Below are 17,505 nucleotides of genomic sequence, written 5' to 3'. Positions count from 1 at the left end.
CCCTCTGCCCCCCGGCCCCTGCTTGTGCTCTGTCTCTTTGAAATAAATAAAATCTAAAAAAAAAAAAAAAAAAGTTTGTAGTAATATTGGCTGATGAACTGAACTCTTCTGAAACTATTTTGTGTGTGTTGTAGGACTGAGTGATGGAGAAAATACCCTGATGTGCAAACCAAGGCTCTCACTGTGGGCGGAGGTGGCACAGGGACAGGCAGGGCCCCGAGGGGTAGAATTGCAGGGACAAGCATCAGCATACACTCCTGATTAAAAAACAAAACAAAACAAAAACCTATATTCTTAAGTCTGTCCTCTGAATGATACTACCGCAAAGACACCCTTGACAGCAAGGAACACACCAGATCTTAGTTTCTAAATACCTTTCTTCAATTAAATTAGGAAGCCAAACAGCTTGGAGAAATGGCTGATTCTAGGGCTAGGGTAGGAAAATCAGTTTGTTGAAAAGACTCAAAAACAGGGCGCCTGGGTGGCTCAGTTGGTTAAGCGACTGCCTTCGGCTCAGGTCATGATCCTGGAGTCCCGGGATCGAGTCCCGCATCGGGCTCCCTGCTCAGCGGGGAGTCTGCTTCTCCCTCTGACCCTCCTCCCTCTCATGCTCTCTGTCTCTCATTCTCTCTCAAATAAATAAATAAATAAATCTTAAAAAAAAAAGAAAAGAAAAGACTCAAAAACAGATAAGGGCATTTCAAAAGGACACAGGAACCACCTTGAAGGGCCAACTTGGAACATCAAAATAAATAATGATAGAAATGGTTTATAATATATAAAATTAAAAAGAATCCGTAAGTTCATAGTGATACCTCCAATAGTAAATGAACAAATAAATGAAAGTAGGTGGAGCAGGGAGGAAGGAAATCTCTTCTTTGCAGAATGCCCACTAATCAATGTAAAAGAAATGACAGAAATAGGAAAATCACCAGTTTATAAGCATCATGGTAAAAATTGGTTGAGGTGAGAATCATCAGTGGATACTTCAACCATGGGGAACACGTGGCCCTGTGGTATAGAAGTATCAGCCCGCACACCCCGTAGTAATTCAAAGGAAAGGAAGAGGTCTTTAAAATGGAGAAAACCAACTTAACCAAGTAATGAAATTTAGGATCATAGATAATGGGACCAACATCCCCGCATGTCTCTGAACTGATGCACTGAAAAGGACCTGGCTGTGCTCCTCCTGAAGCCTTTAACTTCAGTCTGATCACGAGGAGGCAGACAAAATTGGGGGCCATTCTGCAACATGGCTGGCCTGGGTGCCTCAAAAATGTCAGTCGTTAAAGGCTAAACAAAAACAAAAACAAAAGGCTGAGGAATGCTTCTAGATGAAAGAGCCCAAGGAAACCTGACAACTAAATACTTCGTGTGATTCTGGATGGGATCCAGGACTCTCCCACCCCCACTGTCCCAGAGGCTCTGAATGACATCATCAGCACAGTAGGGGAGACTTGCATCTGTCCTGTGTAGAGGATAATGTTCAATTTCCCGGGTGTAACAATTATGTAACACAACGCTTGTGTTCTTAGGAGATGCAGCTGAAGGTGAAGTGCCCTGGTGTCTGCAAATGCTCTCAAATGACCCAGGGCAGAAAAAGAAACAATTATATGCAGAGGGAGAAAAAGAGAGGGATAAAGCAAATATGGCAAAATGTCACTAACTGGTGAACCTGGGAGGTGAAGGGCGCGTCGATGTTCTCTGTACTCATGTAACTTTTCTGAAGGCTTAAAAATGTTCAAATAAAAGCAATTATATACCCTATTTTTGTCCGTATGGCACTTGCACCTAATTCCTCAGTTCATGTTTATTTATCCCAATTATTTTCCTAAACTTATCAGTATATTTCCCCTTAAAAAGGCAACTATTTCAACTTAATGTCATGACGAGTTAACTTATCCTCCTGCTCCCAGCCCACGCCGCCCACACACACAGAACCTCCCTGCGTTTCTGTGAGATTGCATGTGATTGCACGTGATTGCACGTGATCCATCCGCATGGTCAAGTTTGAGCAGCACAGGATGCATCACTGGCGATTACCAACCTTCCAGTAAAACTATTATTTGGTATGTTATAGTTTTACAATTGCTTTATCTAGATTATTTCATTTAAATTTACCATACTATTGTCATCCCAGCCACAGTGTAAAATTATTCTTACTCTTTTTTAATCATGAAACTGAGATCCACAAAGGTGACAAACTTGCCTAAAATCTTGTGGCTAGAGCCAGGTTAAATGCCACACTTCAGTCTCATCAAGTAGTGTAATACTTTTAAATTGTTACTAGTTTGCTGACTGTATCATTGATGTGCATGGTGATTTAGGTAATGATTGTGCGTTATTCTCGTATGTATCAGAGAAAAAGTATAATGAACAAACCAAGCGCGGCGTTTCATAGTTATTCTTGCCTAGGAAGATTTTTTAAAGCGAATTATGTGTAGTGTAGACATAACTAGTGTTGTGGGGGTGGTCCCTACATGCCTGAGGTTTAGGGAATGCTTCTCTATATTATTGATGCCAATACTCTCATCTATAGTAACGTCCAGATTTCGATTTTAGTGGCAATTTTTATTAACGAATTTCTGTTTACTAGGAACATCTCGTGCAACAGCTTGGTACAAAGAAAAAGTGAAAGTTCTTTTGTTAGATAGAAGCTAGATCTGAGCAGTGGAAAAAACGCCCTGAAGCAGAATCCCAATCCTTGAAGGGGAATGATAGAGACTAGAGCCGGAGGCAGGGATGGTGATTTATTTTTATTTTTTTTTAAAGATTTTATTTATTTATTTGACAGAGAGAGAGACAGCTAGAGAGGGAACACAAGCAGGGGGAGTGGGAGAGGGAGAAGCAGGCTTCCCGCTGAGCAGGGAGCCTGATGCGGGGCTCGATCCCAGGACCCTGGGATCATGACCTGAGCCGAAGGCAGACGCTTAACGACTGAGCCACCCAGGCGCCCCAGGGACGGTGATTTAAAAAATGCTACACATTGTAAGCCTGGGAGCTCAACCATCCCGACCTGTGGCTTCCAAGACCTTGGGTCTGATAGATCAAGAGCCACACGTGCAGAACATGCGCTCTCCTCTTCCATCTCTGCCCCAGGGTAATTCCTAGACTTATAATTCATTTGCATTGCAGGTACGGCTCCATCCATGGAGAAAGGCTGCCCTGACCATTCTGGGACCAAGCTTGCAGGGTCAAAAACTTCCCCTCCCAACCTGTGGGAGGAGTTTTGCAAAAGTTTGGAGGCAGCCTCCTTTAGAGACCACCCCACTGTACTTCACAGCTCTTCCCAGCCCAGAAAGACCCAATAATATCCAGTTCCTAAACAACCACTCCGAGGAACCTGTCTCCTCTCCCACTAATAAACTGCTCGGTGCTTGCTCCTTTCCTGCTGGCTGTCTTTATTGGAGCACGGAGCCCTACGTAAATCTCTTCATGGGGAATCCAAGGATCGAGACCTCCATTCATACATATGACGCAGACTCTCCCACCCCTGACGCTGTCATAAACATTTCCCTGAACAGTATCAGGGTGCCAAAGACATTTTCCCTAATCCACTTTCGTGATTCACTGCAAACAAAAATGAGACAATTGATATACTCAACCCTATTAAAAAAGTTTAGGAGCCATCTTAAAATGTTTATAGAAATTACAAATATGGGAGACAACAGCTGGGTGGCTCGACCACTTACACGTCTGCCTTCAGCTCAGGTCATGATCCCAGGGTCCTGGGATCCCCCATCGGGCTCCTTGCTCAGCGGGGAGCCTGCTTCTCCCTCTCCCTGCCGCTTACCCCTGCTTGTGCATTCTTGCTCTCTAACAAATAAATTTAAAAAGAAGAAATTACATATACAGTATTTTGAATACGATTTTCAAGTATCCACTGTGGAATCAGGATAGATCTCTTCTTCATAGAGAAATGTGAAATAATTACAGTCTCTCACTGTCCAACACTGATAAAGAGAGAACAGTTAATTCCCAATTTGATGTGGATAAGCAGTCTTGCAGTGAGAGGTCTCACACCTTTACAAATATATTACTCAGCTGCCCTACTAGCATCTTTTTGCCTGTGCCAATGAAGTAATGGGATAAATGATATTTATGCGAACCGAAGAGCTTTGATTAAAAAGGCTCCAGGAAGGGCCCAGACAAAGATAAAAATGTGACTGCACTGTGTTCTCTAATCTCAACGGCAGGTTCTCCAACTTTTTTGTGTTTTCAGACCCTCCGTGTAAATATGTAGGGCTCTCAAAACAAGTTGTTTTGGTCAAGAACCTCTTTACACATCTGGAACATGACCTCTTAAGCCCAAGCCTTGTTTTAAAACCACGGCTTAAAAAACATGTTTAGATGTGGATTGCATGGGGTCCTGAACAAGCGGGATGTTTACGAGAAAACACTGCACACTGGCCTGTTACTGTTGAAATGCTGAGGTCATTAGTTGTGGGTTCTTCCAGGAGTCCTTTTGTGTTCTTCCAAACTATACGTGCTCCTGACATCTTCAGGGTAGGGGCAGGAGGTAAGAAAACAGTTTATAGTTTGTCTGCCTTCCACGGTTGCTTCCATCGAGAGGCTTCTGGCTTTTTCTCATCTGAACTCAACAAAGATGTTTCTCCCATGTCACCATTACAGCTTCAGCACGAAGACGATGTCTCCACTTTTCTGTTCTTTTTTGCTTCACAGACTTAACTTCTACGCTCCTAGGCTGCGGAGGATGGGAGAAACACAAGATCCAGTTGGAGTCTGGCCTCTGTGTGATGTGGGGTTACTTCACCTCGATGGGATGCAGTTTATGGGGCTATAAAATGACCCTCACCATTTGCTGTAAGTCATGATAGGATTTTATACTTTTGGCATTTAAAAAGTAAAAATACTCCTCTCACTTGCTGCATTGACTGTATCAGATGCTGAATGAAATATAAATAAAAAGGACAAATCCTACAATGAAAGGAGACACTCATGTCCACCCATGACTCAGTGTGCGTGGAGTGAGGTGGGCTCTGGGCAGCTCTATAAGCATAACGAGGAGGCAATATGCCCTACAATTAGGGCATTCTACATTATCAATGAAAAAAGCCTTGAGATATATATATATATATATATATATATATATGTTTTTTTTTTTTTTAAGATTTTATTTATTTGACAGAGAGAGACACAGCGAGAGCAGGAACACAAGCAGGGGGAGTGGGAGAGGGAGAAGCAGGCTTCCCGCTGAGCAGGGAGCCCAACGTGGGACTTGACCCCAGGACCCTGAGATCATGACCTGAGCCAAAGGCAGACGCTTAACGACTGAGCCACCCAGGCGCCCAATATATATATATTTTTAAAGATTTTATTTATTTGACAGAGAGAGACACAGCGAGAGAGGGAACACAAGCAGGGGGAGTGGGAGAGGGAGAAGCGAAGCAGGCTTCCCGCTGAGCAGGGAGCCCGATGCGGGGCTCGATCCCAGAATCCTGGGATCATGACCTGAGCCGAAGGCAGACGCTTAACCACTGAGCCACCCAGGTGCCCCAAAAGCCTTGATATTTGAACTGTTCAAACAGTTCTATAATAGAATCTACTTGGAAAAAAGTAGAATCAAATGTGTGACAATATAACAAAATGGACATAACAAAAAGCATTTGAATAGAGAAGACAATTCACAGCATTTATTCAAGTTAATTCATTTCATTCAATAATCTGCCATATTGTTGCCGTCACTGTTAATATTACTGTCATTACTATTTCTCTTTCGAGAGGACCATGCTTTTAAAAAATCTGGATTTCCATGATGTTTAACTCGATGATTAAAAATTTTTTTCTCTACTAAAAGGCAACCCCTTCATGACAAGAGAAACAGGAAAAACTGAGATATAGTTGTAGAAAGTCATCTCCACCAGAAACAATTCATAGCCCATAATCTTTCAGGGTTGTACTTTTACTTGCGGTCTCTTTTTGGGGCGAAGGGGCTGTCTCTCATAAATGTTTGCTTAACATAGAGAACGTGCCCTACTGCATCATAGAAGGAAAATAAGGTCTAGTCCCTAGAGAACTAGGGACTGCCTAGGTGGTCCTCCAAGAAAGGAACCCTAATGGCTCCTAGGTGACAGTCATTCTGCCAAGGTCAGGGGACAGAGTCAGTGACCCTCCTGCCCTGACCAGTCACTAGTAAAAAGGTCTAGTCAGGTGAATGGGAGAGGTAGTCACTAGCTTCCAGTTAGAATCTCTAGCTCAGGAACGTCTGTGTTTAAGTAAGCTGGAGCTGGAAGGAGATGTTACAGAGTCTGGAGAAAATGACTAAGAATAGGCGAGTGTGAAAAAGACACAGGTTTCCTACCAGGGGACCCACAGAAAGGGGGTACCACCAGTCAAGGGCACTTCTGTGCTTTTCTTTGAGAAGAGACTACACTGAGTGGGTTCTGCAGTTTTCAGGTAACAGCTGGAATGCTGCTGAACAAACGGCAAGCTGATTCAGTGTCAGTCTGTGGTTGAGAAAACACTGACGGACACCTGTGAGCAAGGCCATGGCACAGGTGCTGGGAAAAAATCAAGCTAAGCTGTGGTCCTGACCGGAAGGAGCCATCTGTAGTGGCCGTCAGACCCTGCACACCTCAGTGCTGTGTCCCTGGGGCTGAGTGGAGGGCAGGATGGCTTCTGGCTGGCTCCATCAGGGAAGGCATTCCCGATCCTCTCCTCTAGGTACTCAGCGTGTCCTCTGTGCCTCTAGGTTACTGCTCGGCCTGGCCCATTCCAGGCACTTGCTTATCTTATCTTTCTTGGTGTGTGAGAAATGAAAGTTGGAGAGGATACGATCCTGCTTCCCAGGTGCCTAGTGTATGTGGAATTGACGTGTTGGGGAAATGTCACTCTGTCTTGGTTCAGAAAGGTGGAAAAAATTGGGGGAAAGGAGAGCTAAGATGGGGTGGTAAGGGTAAGGTGTCTTAGTCAGAAGGTGGGAGCAAAGTTATACCAACAAGCAGTTTTAGGACACAGCTTAAACCAGATGCTACAAGGAGCACCAACATGGCCAAGGACCTCAAGCAGGTAGCTTGGAAGCCCTCGGCCAAACAGGTTAGTCTGCAGAACTGGGAAGCTTAAATCCTTTCCTATCATCTAGTCAAGCTCAACCAGAGCGTATGAAAGAATAATGAATAACTAGAGGGTCTTAAATTTCTGGAAAGTAGAAAGATCAAGTAAACTCAGCATCCCCCAGCATCTCCCCCACCCCCAAAACAGTGAAGTTGAATGTCAAAAGTGTAAAGAAAGCTTTTGGATATCTTCCTTAAGTTTGTTTTTGGCGTTTTGGTCTGTAAGCTATCAAGATGGAGAGAGATGCTATCCCAAAGAGATAAGTTTGTAGGAACCAGAGTAGTTGAGCCCGACCATCCGTGATGCCTTTAGACCTAAAAAAAACAAAAAGAAAAACTTAGCCACCAGAATTTTAATGTTATGGTTTCATAAGAGTTACTGTCTTCCATTAAAAAAACTGTATTCCTTCTACTTTCATTAGGTTTATTCTGCTATTTTCCTCCAGCTTCTTAATTCGCATGGTTTATTTTCATTTTTTTGTGCACGCATTTAGGACGGTACACTCTTCCCTCAGATGCAGTGTGGCTACTGCCCAGGGCACGGTATTATAAAACCATTTCTCATGAGGCTTTGAAGAGCAGATAGGGTTAAAAAGCTCCAGCACCAGGATGGCTTTAGAGGAAGTGTTTTGAATGTAGAACAAATGTAAATCCCAGCTTGCCAACAACTACCTGTGACGCTGGGCAAGTCACTCATTCTCTCTCAGAATCTGTTTCCTCCTCTGAAAAACAGGAATATCAGGGCGCCTGGGTGGCTCAGTCAGTTAAGTGTCTGCCTTCAGCTCAGGTCATGATCCCAGGGTCCTGGGATTGAGCCCCTCCTCGGGCTCCCTGTTCAGCCAGGAGTCTGCTCCTCCCCCTCCTTGCCTCCCCTTTGTCCTCTCTCTCTAATAAATAAATAAAAATCTAAAAAAAAGAATAGGGATATCAGTATTTATCTCAGCAAGTTTTGAGATGATTTATGAAATAACATACACAAAGTATTTAGTAAAAGGCCTGGCACATAGTAATAATAAACACTTGTTGCAGTCATTCAAACTAAACTGCTTAAAACAAAGCTCAAAAGAAAATGACCCAATTGAAGTGAATGGCTTGCTAGTCTCATCAGTATATAAAGAAGTCTCATGTGGATGACTTCTAATTTAAAACAAAATTTAGAAACAGTGTATGTAAAAATGATATAATTTTCCACACTAACAGATTAAAGGAGAAAAATCATACGATCATCTTGATAAATGCAGAAGCATTTGAAAAATTACAGCATCAATTCTGAACACAAGTTCTCAGCAAACTCAGAAATAGGATAGAACTTCCTTATTCTGATAAAGGAGGTCTACATGACCTAGAAAAAACTTTAGGCAAAATGTTGAAAGCTTTTCCTTTTTCAGCAACAACGGAAGGGCCAAAATGTGTGAGAAATTCATGTTCATGCAGTATTACTTATAATAATAAAAGTGAGAGACTTAAAAGTCTATCAGAGGGGGGATTTGTGAAATACACTAAGGCACATGCACATAATAGAATACTATGCACCAATAAAATGAATGAGGTAAATTCATAGGTACAGACATGGAAAAATAGGCATATGTGACAATGGAAAAATTTATAGAAGAGTTTACATCTATATGTACATATACTATGGTGGCTATGACGTCAAACATATAGTCCAATCTAATCTCTGGTTAAAAGGAATTCACCAATTCCTTTTTATTGCTGGATAGTGTGATTTGGGAGGCTACAAATGTACATTCACCTAAATGTATTCATTCATTCATAATTCAAAAGGGGTATTTGTTCTGATGTAGAGGGACAAGTGATATACTACAACATGCCAGACCATAAAGAAATGATTTCAAAAGCACAGTAATAGTAACCTAAGCTCTCCCTTCCCCTTTTTTAAAAAATTTATGTATTTGAGAGAGAGAGATAGTGAGAGAGAGCATGAGCAGCGGGGAGAGGGAGAAGCAGACTCCCCACTGAGCAGGGAGCCCGATGTGGGGCTCAATCCCAGGACCCTGGCATCATGACCTGAGCTGAAGGCAGATGCTTAACCAACTGAGCCACCCAGGCGCCCCTCCCTCCACCCTTCAAAGACCTGGACAGCAAGGTGTTAAATTCGAGTCCTTTGGTTTTATTTAGAGGCTCCAAATGCCACAAGAGAACGGGTGTCAAATAACGGTGTCCGAGGGGTTAGACCACACACCTCGAAGCTAAGATTTCACTGTGAGGCTGAGGGACCATTGCAAAGGTACTAGTGCTGGGGCATTTCCTGTTGTAAGTCAAGTTCAAAGAACAGCATCAACAAAACCACCTGGAGAGCTTGACCTAAGTCCCCTGGAATTTGGGGGAAAAGATTAATATCTGATTCTAAAGTTTAAAGACTCAGGTATAGTTTACCTAATGGAAGATCAAAGATACATAGCTGCAGTGAGAACTGCATGTACTTGTGGATTTATCCCACTGGAGGGATGAGGAAGCTGCTACTGTGAGCCACCCGATCTGCTGGAAGGCCACCGGCACAGTGGGCTTAAAAGGGACCCTGTCCCAGAGGCCCTAACTGAAGGATAGAAGAGATCTCAGTAAAAGAAAAATTCCCTCCAGGGGCGCCTGGGTGGCTCAGTCGGTTAAGTGTCTGCCTTTGGCTCAGGTCATGATCCCAGGGTCCTGGGATCGAGCCCCGCATCGGGCTCCCTGCTCAGCGGGGAGCCTGCTTCTCCCTCTCCCTCTGCCGCTTCCCCTGCTCGTGCTCTCTTGCTCTCTCTGTCAAATAAAGAAACTCTTAAAATAAAAAAAAAGAAAGAAAGAAAAAGGAAGAGGAATCGGCCAGGGGCAGGCTGGAGGAAGCATCTGAAGGAACCATCAAAGGGACTACAGAAGGGGGATCCCTAATGATGGCTGGCTTCTCAAAACTCCACCAGGGCCCGCTGGAGGAAAAAAGCAAACACCGGGTATGCGACATCCATAGCTGCCAGCTGCCCGACCACACGGCAGACTGTGCCCTGTGTCCCCTAACTGCTGTCCCCTCAACAGGCCATAAGCAGCTGTTGCTAGCAAATAGGAAAAGGAGGTGGCCTGAGAGAGAAGCCACCAACGGTTCTCTCTTCCCCACAGCAGGCTGCTGAGCCCCAGCTGCGTGAGGGACTTAGGGACCAGTCTATGCTTTTAATAAACAGACTGGACTAGACTGGAGGGTATCAGATAGTGACTGGGAAACCTAGGGAAGTGCTTTGGATTTCATCCGGGGCTACGGTGGGAAGCAGACCACAACCCACAGGGTAAGAAGACCTGGAAAGGGGTTGAGAGAGAACAGAGCTGCTTTCCGCTCCTCTCCTAGAAAGGCCAGCTTGTTTCCTAAACCAGAAGATAGAGTAACATCATCTCTTTAAAGCACTTAGCAAGTACCTGGCATAGTGTACGCTCAATAAATATTACTTTTATTTTAAAACATGGTTGTTATAAGGGATCTTATTTCTCCCTTTTAGAAGTAATACAATAGTAATAGAGGTGATAGTTCATCTTGACCAGAAGTTAACTGCGAAGTAATCTGGCATGACTGTAAGCACCTCTTCATGACACCATACTGTCTGCACGTGCTTACGTGAAGTTCTAATGTCAGGAGAGTCTTTCCTAGGGCCCTCACACAGTATTAACTTACACTGGCACCTGCTGAGTAGGGTCGAACTGAGAGGTTTTCTAACTTGCAATGCATCCCAGAATTGTTTGTGGAGCTTGAAAAAAAGAACAGATTCCCATTTCAGAGGCCAGGCCTACTGAATCAGGATCTCTGGGTCTGGACACCAGACATGTATATTTCAAAAAGCTCCTCGGGTGATTCAGTTGTGAAACTAGGATTGAGAATCATCGGCTTGGGGCACCTGGGTGGCTCAGTTGGTTAAGCGACTGCCTTCGGCTCAGGTCATGATCCTGGAGTCCCGGGATCGAGTCCCGCATCGGGCTCCCTGCTCGGCAGGGAGTCTGCTTCTCCCTCTGACCCTCCCCCCTCTCATGTGCTCGCTCTCTCTCATTCTCTCTCTCTCAAATAAATAAATAAAATCTTTAAAAAAAAAAAAAAAAAGAGAATCATCAGCTTACGTCAATAAATTGGCTCTTTTTCAAAATACATGGCAACCCCCAAATCTTTTGCTATAGGTGGAGCCATACAGAGAATTTTTTTTTAATGAGAAAAATCATCTAAATCAAGTAGTTAAATAATTAACTAACTAACACAAACGAAATGAATCCATTAATTAAATAGTTACCGAGTACTCCTTCGGAGCTGGGCTCAGTATTAGGTGTGGAGATTCAACTCTACCCTGAGAATGTTCTCAGCCTACAAACCCATGAATTATTTAAATGGGGCTACTCTCAACTTATATTAGATACCAAGAGAAAAACGCTAAAGCACTATTAAACACACTTACTTGCACAAAACCATGGCGTACAAGGACTCTCCCAAGTGAATCAGCCAGGCAAGCCAATACCTAAAACAAAAGTCAGCATAGTTTAAGGTGATGGTTATCTGCTGAGGAAATCTAACACAGAAACCTCAATACCTTAATGTGAACCAGCAACACTCTAAGGTATCTAAAGGCAAGTAAGTGCAGGCCTTCCAGATCTACAGTGGAACTGAGCTGCAGGGTCCACATCCCGTTTCCAGAGCCCTGCTTACCCATTGTGCAGGAGGGTATGATGATGGTCCACCAAGTACTGAGTGAAGAGGCCCAGAGGCCCGAGGCTCTGATAAGGGATACTCTGAGGCCAGAAGACAACCCACTGCAAGAGAACCAGAGGCACAGAATACCTATTAAGTCACTTAAATCAGCAAATGTTTATTTTTGAGAGAGACTATGAAACAATCCCGATTCTACAAGAAAAACCAGAGACCACAGAATCTCTGAACTAAGTCATCTGGGCTTCCATTCTCCACTTCTGTTTTCTTTTCTTTTTTTAAAAAAAGATTTTATTTATTTATTTGACACAGAGACACAGCGAGAGAGGGAACACAAGCAGGGGAAGTGGGAGAGGGAGAAGCAGGCTTGAGGACCCTGGGATCATGACCTGAGCCGAAGGCAGCCACTTAACGAGTGAGCCACCCAGGCGCCCCTCCACTTCTGTTTTCTAAAAGCTATTCCAGTGGGAGATCTATGTGGAGGAAGCTATGTGGTTATCAGACTCAGTGCCCAGACGGGATGACTCCTATTCTTAGTGAATTCCACCAAAAACATTATTTTATACAGATTATTAATAAACTTTAAGTTTCTGTGCCCTGGCTAGCTTCTTTACTGCAGAAGCTATGGCTTGAGCCAAACCCCCCACTTAATTTAGAATCCTTTTTCCTTCTTTCACTTTTCCTACATCTAAAACTGGGAATGATCCACTTCACAGAGCTGGAAAATAAGTACATCAAGTTTGTGAAGTGCTAATAGCAACTACTTAATCACATTAGGTTTTTGTAATCTGATCAACTTTCCCTTAGTCTCTATGTTGTAATCTCTGCCAGCTTAGGTTTTTCTGAGAATTAAGTGCCAACAGGTCCAAAACTTATTGTACCATTCATATCTCAGCCAAGAGCAGTACTACCTCTCCCATTATGTCTTATGCATCTAAGATTTAAATAAAGCATAAAATATCACTGCACCCTCCAAAACCAAAAGGAACGGAAGGGGCAGCACTTGCCAGCTCCATAATATTCCAATTTAAATAATAAGACCTCGCTACCAGGGCGCCTCTCGCCCTACGAGGGCCCGGCGGCCAAGAGAGATGCCCCGCCTCGCCCCACGCCTCACCGCGAAATAGCCCAGTGCCAGGATGGTGACCAGCGAAGGCAAACATCTGGCCGGACGGAAGTAGGCGGAAGCAGCCCTGCCGGCCTCGGACTTCGTCACCACCATCTTGAAAGATCTACACACTGAGTCTTGGGATGGGGAGCCGTACCCGCCCCCGCCCCCATACCGAGAAAGCCTGGGTAACTGGTTTCTCGAGACCGTGGGCAGAGGCGAAAGGCGCAGGCAGACAAGTGCGCCTGCGTCTGCTTCCGGGGCCTGCTCCCCTCCCCGTGGGCTCCGGGCGCGCAGAGCCGGACTGCGCCTGCGCGACCCCTCCGGCCGGCTGACCCGGGTCCTGCGCTGGGGGGCGGGGCGGGGTGCTCGCTCTCCTCGCGGGGCTGCACTCTGCTGCCGCTCCCCTTACCGTGTAATACCCAAAGGAGAGGGTGATGACGGTGAACCAGAACAGACTGCCCCTCTGGAAGTACGCATTACCGCCTGCTGCCGTCCCCATCGTTGCGGCACACCGCCGAGAACCTGAGACCGGGGGCTCCGCTGCGCGCGGGGTGGAGGCGGGACGGGGCTCGGGCGAGCGCTCCTCCCTGCTCCCTCCTCCTTCCCGGCACCCGGAAGCACCTGCGGGTTCGGGAACTCCGGCAGCGGGGCTCGCTGGGCTCTGGCCTTCTGGGCTAGTCGCATCCCACAGGGGAGAGCCCCCTCTGTGAGTGGCTCTTTCCCGGGCTTATGAGAACGGTGTTGGAATAGGTGGTGCTTTCCGCCTCCAATAACCGCGAGTCCAAGAGAAGTGATGCTCTTCCTCTTCGTTAGTGAAGATGTATGGAACCATACTGCACAGCACTTATGAGCAGGGGCTGTGGAATAGATGACCTGGGTTTAAGTCCCAGCTCTGCTACTCATTTTTGGCCTAAGCCTGTGCCAGTCACTGTTAAACAACAAAAATTCAGCTTAGTAATTTGAAAGATCAAATTGGCTTTATTGAAGGGTTCATGAATGGGGCAGCACCCATCTAGCAAGTAGAAAGGAGCTCAGCTGAGCTGCGGAAAAGGAAAGTTTTTTTTGTTTTTTTTTTTAATAAAGGCAGAGAGAGGGCATAAAAATAGGAATTTATTAGCAAGGATTGCGTTGCTTTAGGCAATGTCGCCCAGGTAAAGGGTAAGGGGTCTATCTGGGGATTACCTCCAGGTGTTGACCAAGAAATTCTGGTGATTGGTTAAAGGTTACATAAGGGGGGGTGGGGTGGAGAATGAAACTGCAGTTAGGTTAGGTATTAAGTCTTAATATGGGGCCTTAGTATGAGGAGTGGAATATTTCCATAACTTCTTCAGTTGACATGGGGAAGGTTCTCTTTCCTCATTTTTTTACATGAGTGTGTTGGGCTATGTTTTATTTATTTCTTTATTTTTACATTTGCTTTTAACTCCAGCCTTTCTTTTTCTTTCTTTCTTTCTTTCTTTCTTTCTTTCTTTCTTTCTTTCTTTCTTTCTTTCTTTTTCTTTCTTTCTTTCTTTCTTTCTTTTTCTTTCTTTCTTTCTTTCTTTTTCTTTCTTTCTTTCTTTCTTTTTCTTTCTTTCTTTCTTTCTTTCTTTCTTTCTTTCTTTCTTTCTTTCTTTTTCTTTCTTTCTTTCCTTCCTTCCTTCTTTCTTTCTAACAATTTTATTTATTTGTCAGAGAGAGAGAGCACAAGCAGGCAGAGGGAGAAGAAGGCTCCCCACTGAGCAGGGAGCCCGATGTGGGATTCTGTCCCAGGAACCTGGGATCATGACCTGAGCTGAAGGCAGGCACTTAACTGACTGATCCTCTCAGGCATCCCTGGGCTATGTATTAAAGAATTAATACCAGAATAGGTGACACTGTCCATTTCCCAGATAAACCATAGTGCCTGTCAGTATTTGGGTTACCAGTCCTAAACAGTTTTTCTTAGTCCTAATTTCTTCTCATCACACCAACTTATTGGTTCTTGTCTCTCTCTAAATACCTCTGCTTTCTCAGCTTTCCTTTTACTTTTTGTCCCCTAGATACAGGTTTTTCCTATGATCTTCTCTCTGTATTTGTAGTACCTTTGAGATTCAATTTTTGCCTCCATCTGGATGACTAAAACAATGTCTCCAGCCTTACCCTCCCCCCACTTTCCTGCTGGTCATCTTTACGAGGTGTCACACCCACACTTCAAAGACAAGTCCACTTTTATCCACAGAGTCAGTCCTCACCAAGGCTGCCCTGATTATGTTAACATTGATTTCCTTCTTTTTTTTTTTTTTTTTTTTTTTAAAGATTTTATTTATTTATTTGACACAGAGAGAGAGAGAGGAATCACAAGCAGGCAGAGTGGCAGGGAGCGACAGAGGGAGAAGCAGGCTTCCCGCGGAGCAGGGAGCCCGATGTGGGACTCGATCCCAGGACTCTGGGATCGTGACCTGAGCCGAAGGCAGACGCCCAACGACTGAGCCACCCAGGCGCCCCTGATTTCCTTCTTTGAGGAACCCAGACTCCCTCTCTTTGGTTGCCTTCATATCTAGTCAGCTGCCAAGAGTTCTATTGATTAACATTACTTCTCATCCTTTTGGATTAAACCATGGCTTAATTTCTGTCCTCCTTGGGTCATTCCTTCCTGTGTTCTACTGATGTGGGAAACAAAGGCAGAAGAGAAATTATTGAATTTCCTCACTACTTACAGCCCACTGACAAGTCGTTGAAACAGGCAGAGGGACATTCCCCTAGGGACTCAGCTGCCTCCATCTTGATACTTTGCTAAGGGCAAATCTTAGCCTGACCTCAGGATCCTGTGAGTCTACTTTAACATACAAAAATTCCTTTGGAAACTTCTTTATCTCTGTCCCCCAAGATACAGGTTAACAATTATCCTCCAAGCATAGGACCCACTGATATATATCTGAAGGGTCTCATGACAGAGTTTTTACTAAATAGTAATAAATGACCTTTCCCTAATAATAGCTAGCCCCCTCAGGGTCCTGAAAACCTTTCCAAAATACCTTGGAGGCTTGTGCTGTCCCTAACCCCCTCCCAACTTGAAGGTATATAATGGCCCACCCTCTTGATTCCAATGCAGCTCTTTCTGCCCACAGGTCCTGTCCTTGTTCTTTATTATTTTTTTTTTTTTAAAGATTTTATTTATTTATTTGAGAGAGAGAGAATGAGAGACAGAGAGCATGAGAGGGAGGAGGGTCAGAGGGAGAAGCAGACTCCCTGCCGAGCAGCGAGCCCGATGTGGGACTCGATCCCGGGACTCCAGGATCACGACCTGAGCCGAAGGCAGTCGCTTAACCAACTGAGCCACCCAGGCGCCCCCTGTCCTTGTTCTTTAATAAAACCATATTTTGCACTGAACATGTCTCAAGAATTCTTTATTGCCCTTCGGCTCTGGACCCCATCCATTTCCTACATCACCACCACTTCCCCCCCCACATGCACTCCCTCTATCAAATTCGACCTACAGTTCTCTACAAAGTACAGTTCTCACCAAACCCTAACCTTACCAAAAGTTTTCAAGAACTTCCCTCATTTTAGGCTATTGTTTTTCTATTGTTTTTCAGTATTTCTCTCCTGGTGTTAAATTTGCAGTGAGGGAGATACAGGAGAAATAACTCATGTTACGATAGAAGTTGTTGAAGAGGCAAAATGGCTAGGGTCAAAGGAAGCTAGGTTTTAACTTCATATCTTCCACCTCCATGGTCTGAGCCCAGCAAGTTACTAAGTGCCCTGTGCCTCCCCTCCCCACACCCCTGATTATGGTGGGGAAGAGTGGTACAGCCATGACCGAAGGGCCCTACCATTAGACTATCATGCCACATAAGGAATCCAGATAAAGGTACCAGGAGAGCTTCAGTCAAATGTGAGTAGTTTATGTCAATCCATTAAGAACCCACAGTCAACTGGAGATGTCAGGAGGAGATTCAAAAGGATTTTGTCTTTTCTAACTCACCCCCTTCACATGTGACATGGGTAGCTAAAGTCTTCATCCTCCACTTGTCCTATGTTGCCATCCCCTCTGGGTTGGCAAAGAAATCTCTCACCCTTTATACTTTCTCTCTCCTTTGGATGGACTAGTACCTACACATTGAAGAAAATATGGGAGGGCGCCTGGGTGGCTCAGTTGGTTGAGCGACTGTCTTCGGCTCAGGTCATGATCCTGGGATCAAGTCCTGCATCGGGCTCCCTGCGGGGAGCCTCTTCTCCCTCTGACCCTCCTGCCTCTCATCCTCTCTCTCTCTCTCTCAATAAATAAATAAATAAAAATCCTTTAAAAAATTATTAAAAAAAAGAAAATATGGGAAAAGAGTTTGACAACCTTTGAGAGAAAGGAAAGAAACTTATTAGCAAAATATTAAAAACCATAGAGGGAAAGATAGAAATTTTAACTGCAACTAAATTAAAAACTTCATTCTTATGAGTGGCGCCATAAATCTGAAAAACTTGGAAGAAGCAATGCTTCAATATATATCATCAACAAATGAGTAAAGGGCATGAATCAGACATCCTTAAAAGAGAAAACTTGAATGGCCAAGAAACATGAAAAGATGCTCAACCTTAATGGCAATGGGGATGTGCAAAATAAAGCTCAATAAGATACTATTTTTTCCCATAAGATTGGCCTACCAGGTATTAAGATACACTAAAAAGAACTATAA

General features: G+C 44.4%; 2 protein-coding genes across 4 annotated transcripts in view; one reads left to right on the top strand and one right to left on the bottom strand.

The window, feature by feature from the left end:
- Positions 1–17,505, top strand: part of LOC118534161 (cytoplasmic polyadenylated homeobox-like protein 2) — a 41,869-nt gene that overhangs the window by 7,347 nt on the left and 17,017 nt on the right. The window contains exon 2 of one of the 2 annotated variants that reach the window (XM_078077509.1): positions 4,684–4,824. The gene's annotated coding sequence lies outside the window, so the exon portion shown is untranslated. Of the gene's footprint in view, positions 1–4,646; positions 4,825–17,505 lie in introns of those variants that run through there. The other variant, XM_078077510.1, reaches the window with a different exon arrangement.
- On the bottom strand, positions 5,627–13,550 carry TMEM254 (transmembrane protein 254). 2 transcript variants are annotated; one of them, XM_036089844.2, is made up of 4 exons: positions 13,263–13,455; positions 11,743–11,846; positions 11,495–11,554; positions 5,627–7,388 (listed from the first exon to the last, which is right to left on the bottom strand). In XM_036089844.2, the coding sequence occupies exons 1-4, from the start codon at positions 13,350–13,352 to the stop codon at positions 7,268–7,270; spliced, it is 375 nt and encodes a 124-aa protein (XP_035945737.1). In that variant the 5' UTR covers positions 13,353–13,455; the 3' UTR covers positions 5,627–7,267. The 2 variants fall into 2 exon arrangements, with proteins under 2 accessions (XP_035945737.1, XP_035945738.1); XM_036089845.2 differs by lacking the exon at positions 11,495–11,554 and having other exon boundaries at positions 13,263–13,550.

Source organism: Halichoerus grypus, chromosome 7 (assembly GCF_964656455.1).
Source record: "Halichoerus grypus chromosome 7, mHalGry1.hap1.1, whole genome shotgun sequence".
NCBI classification, from domain to species: domain Eukaryota; kingdom Metazoa; phylum Chordata; class Mammalia; order Carnivora; family Phocidae; genus Halichoerus; species Halichoerus grypus.
The sequence above is the reverse complement of the archived record's forward strand: the minus strand, read 5'-3'. Positions and strand labels throughout refer to the sequence as shown.

What these genes read in the sequence shown, in the direction of transcription:
- TMEM254 (XM_036089844.2), bottom strand. Translation starts at nt 13,352, where the DNA reads ATGGGGACGGCAGCAGGCGGTAATGCGTACTTCCAGAGGGGCAGTCTG. An exon ending in TCTCCTTTGGGTATTACACG is followed by an intron (nt 11,847 to 13,262) that starts GTAAGGGGAGCG and finishes GTTCTCTTGCAG; the next exon opens with TGGGTTGTCTTCTGGCCTCA. An exon ending in TACGCCATGGTTTTGTGCAA is followed by an intron (nt 7,389 to 11,494) that starts GTAAGTGTGTTT and finishes TGTTTTTTTTAG; the next exon opens with GTCTAAAGGCATCACGGATG.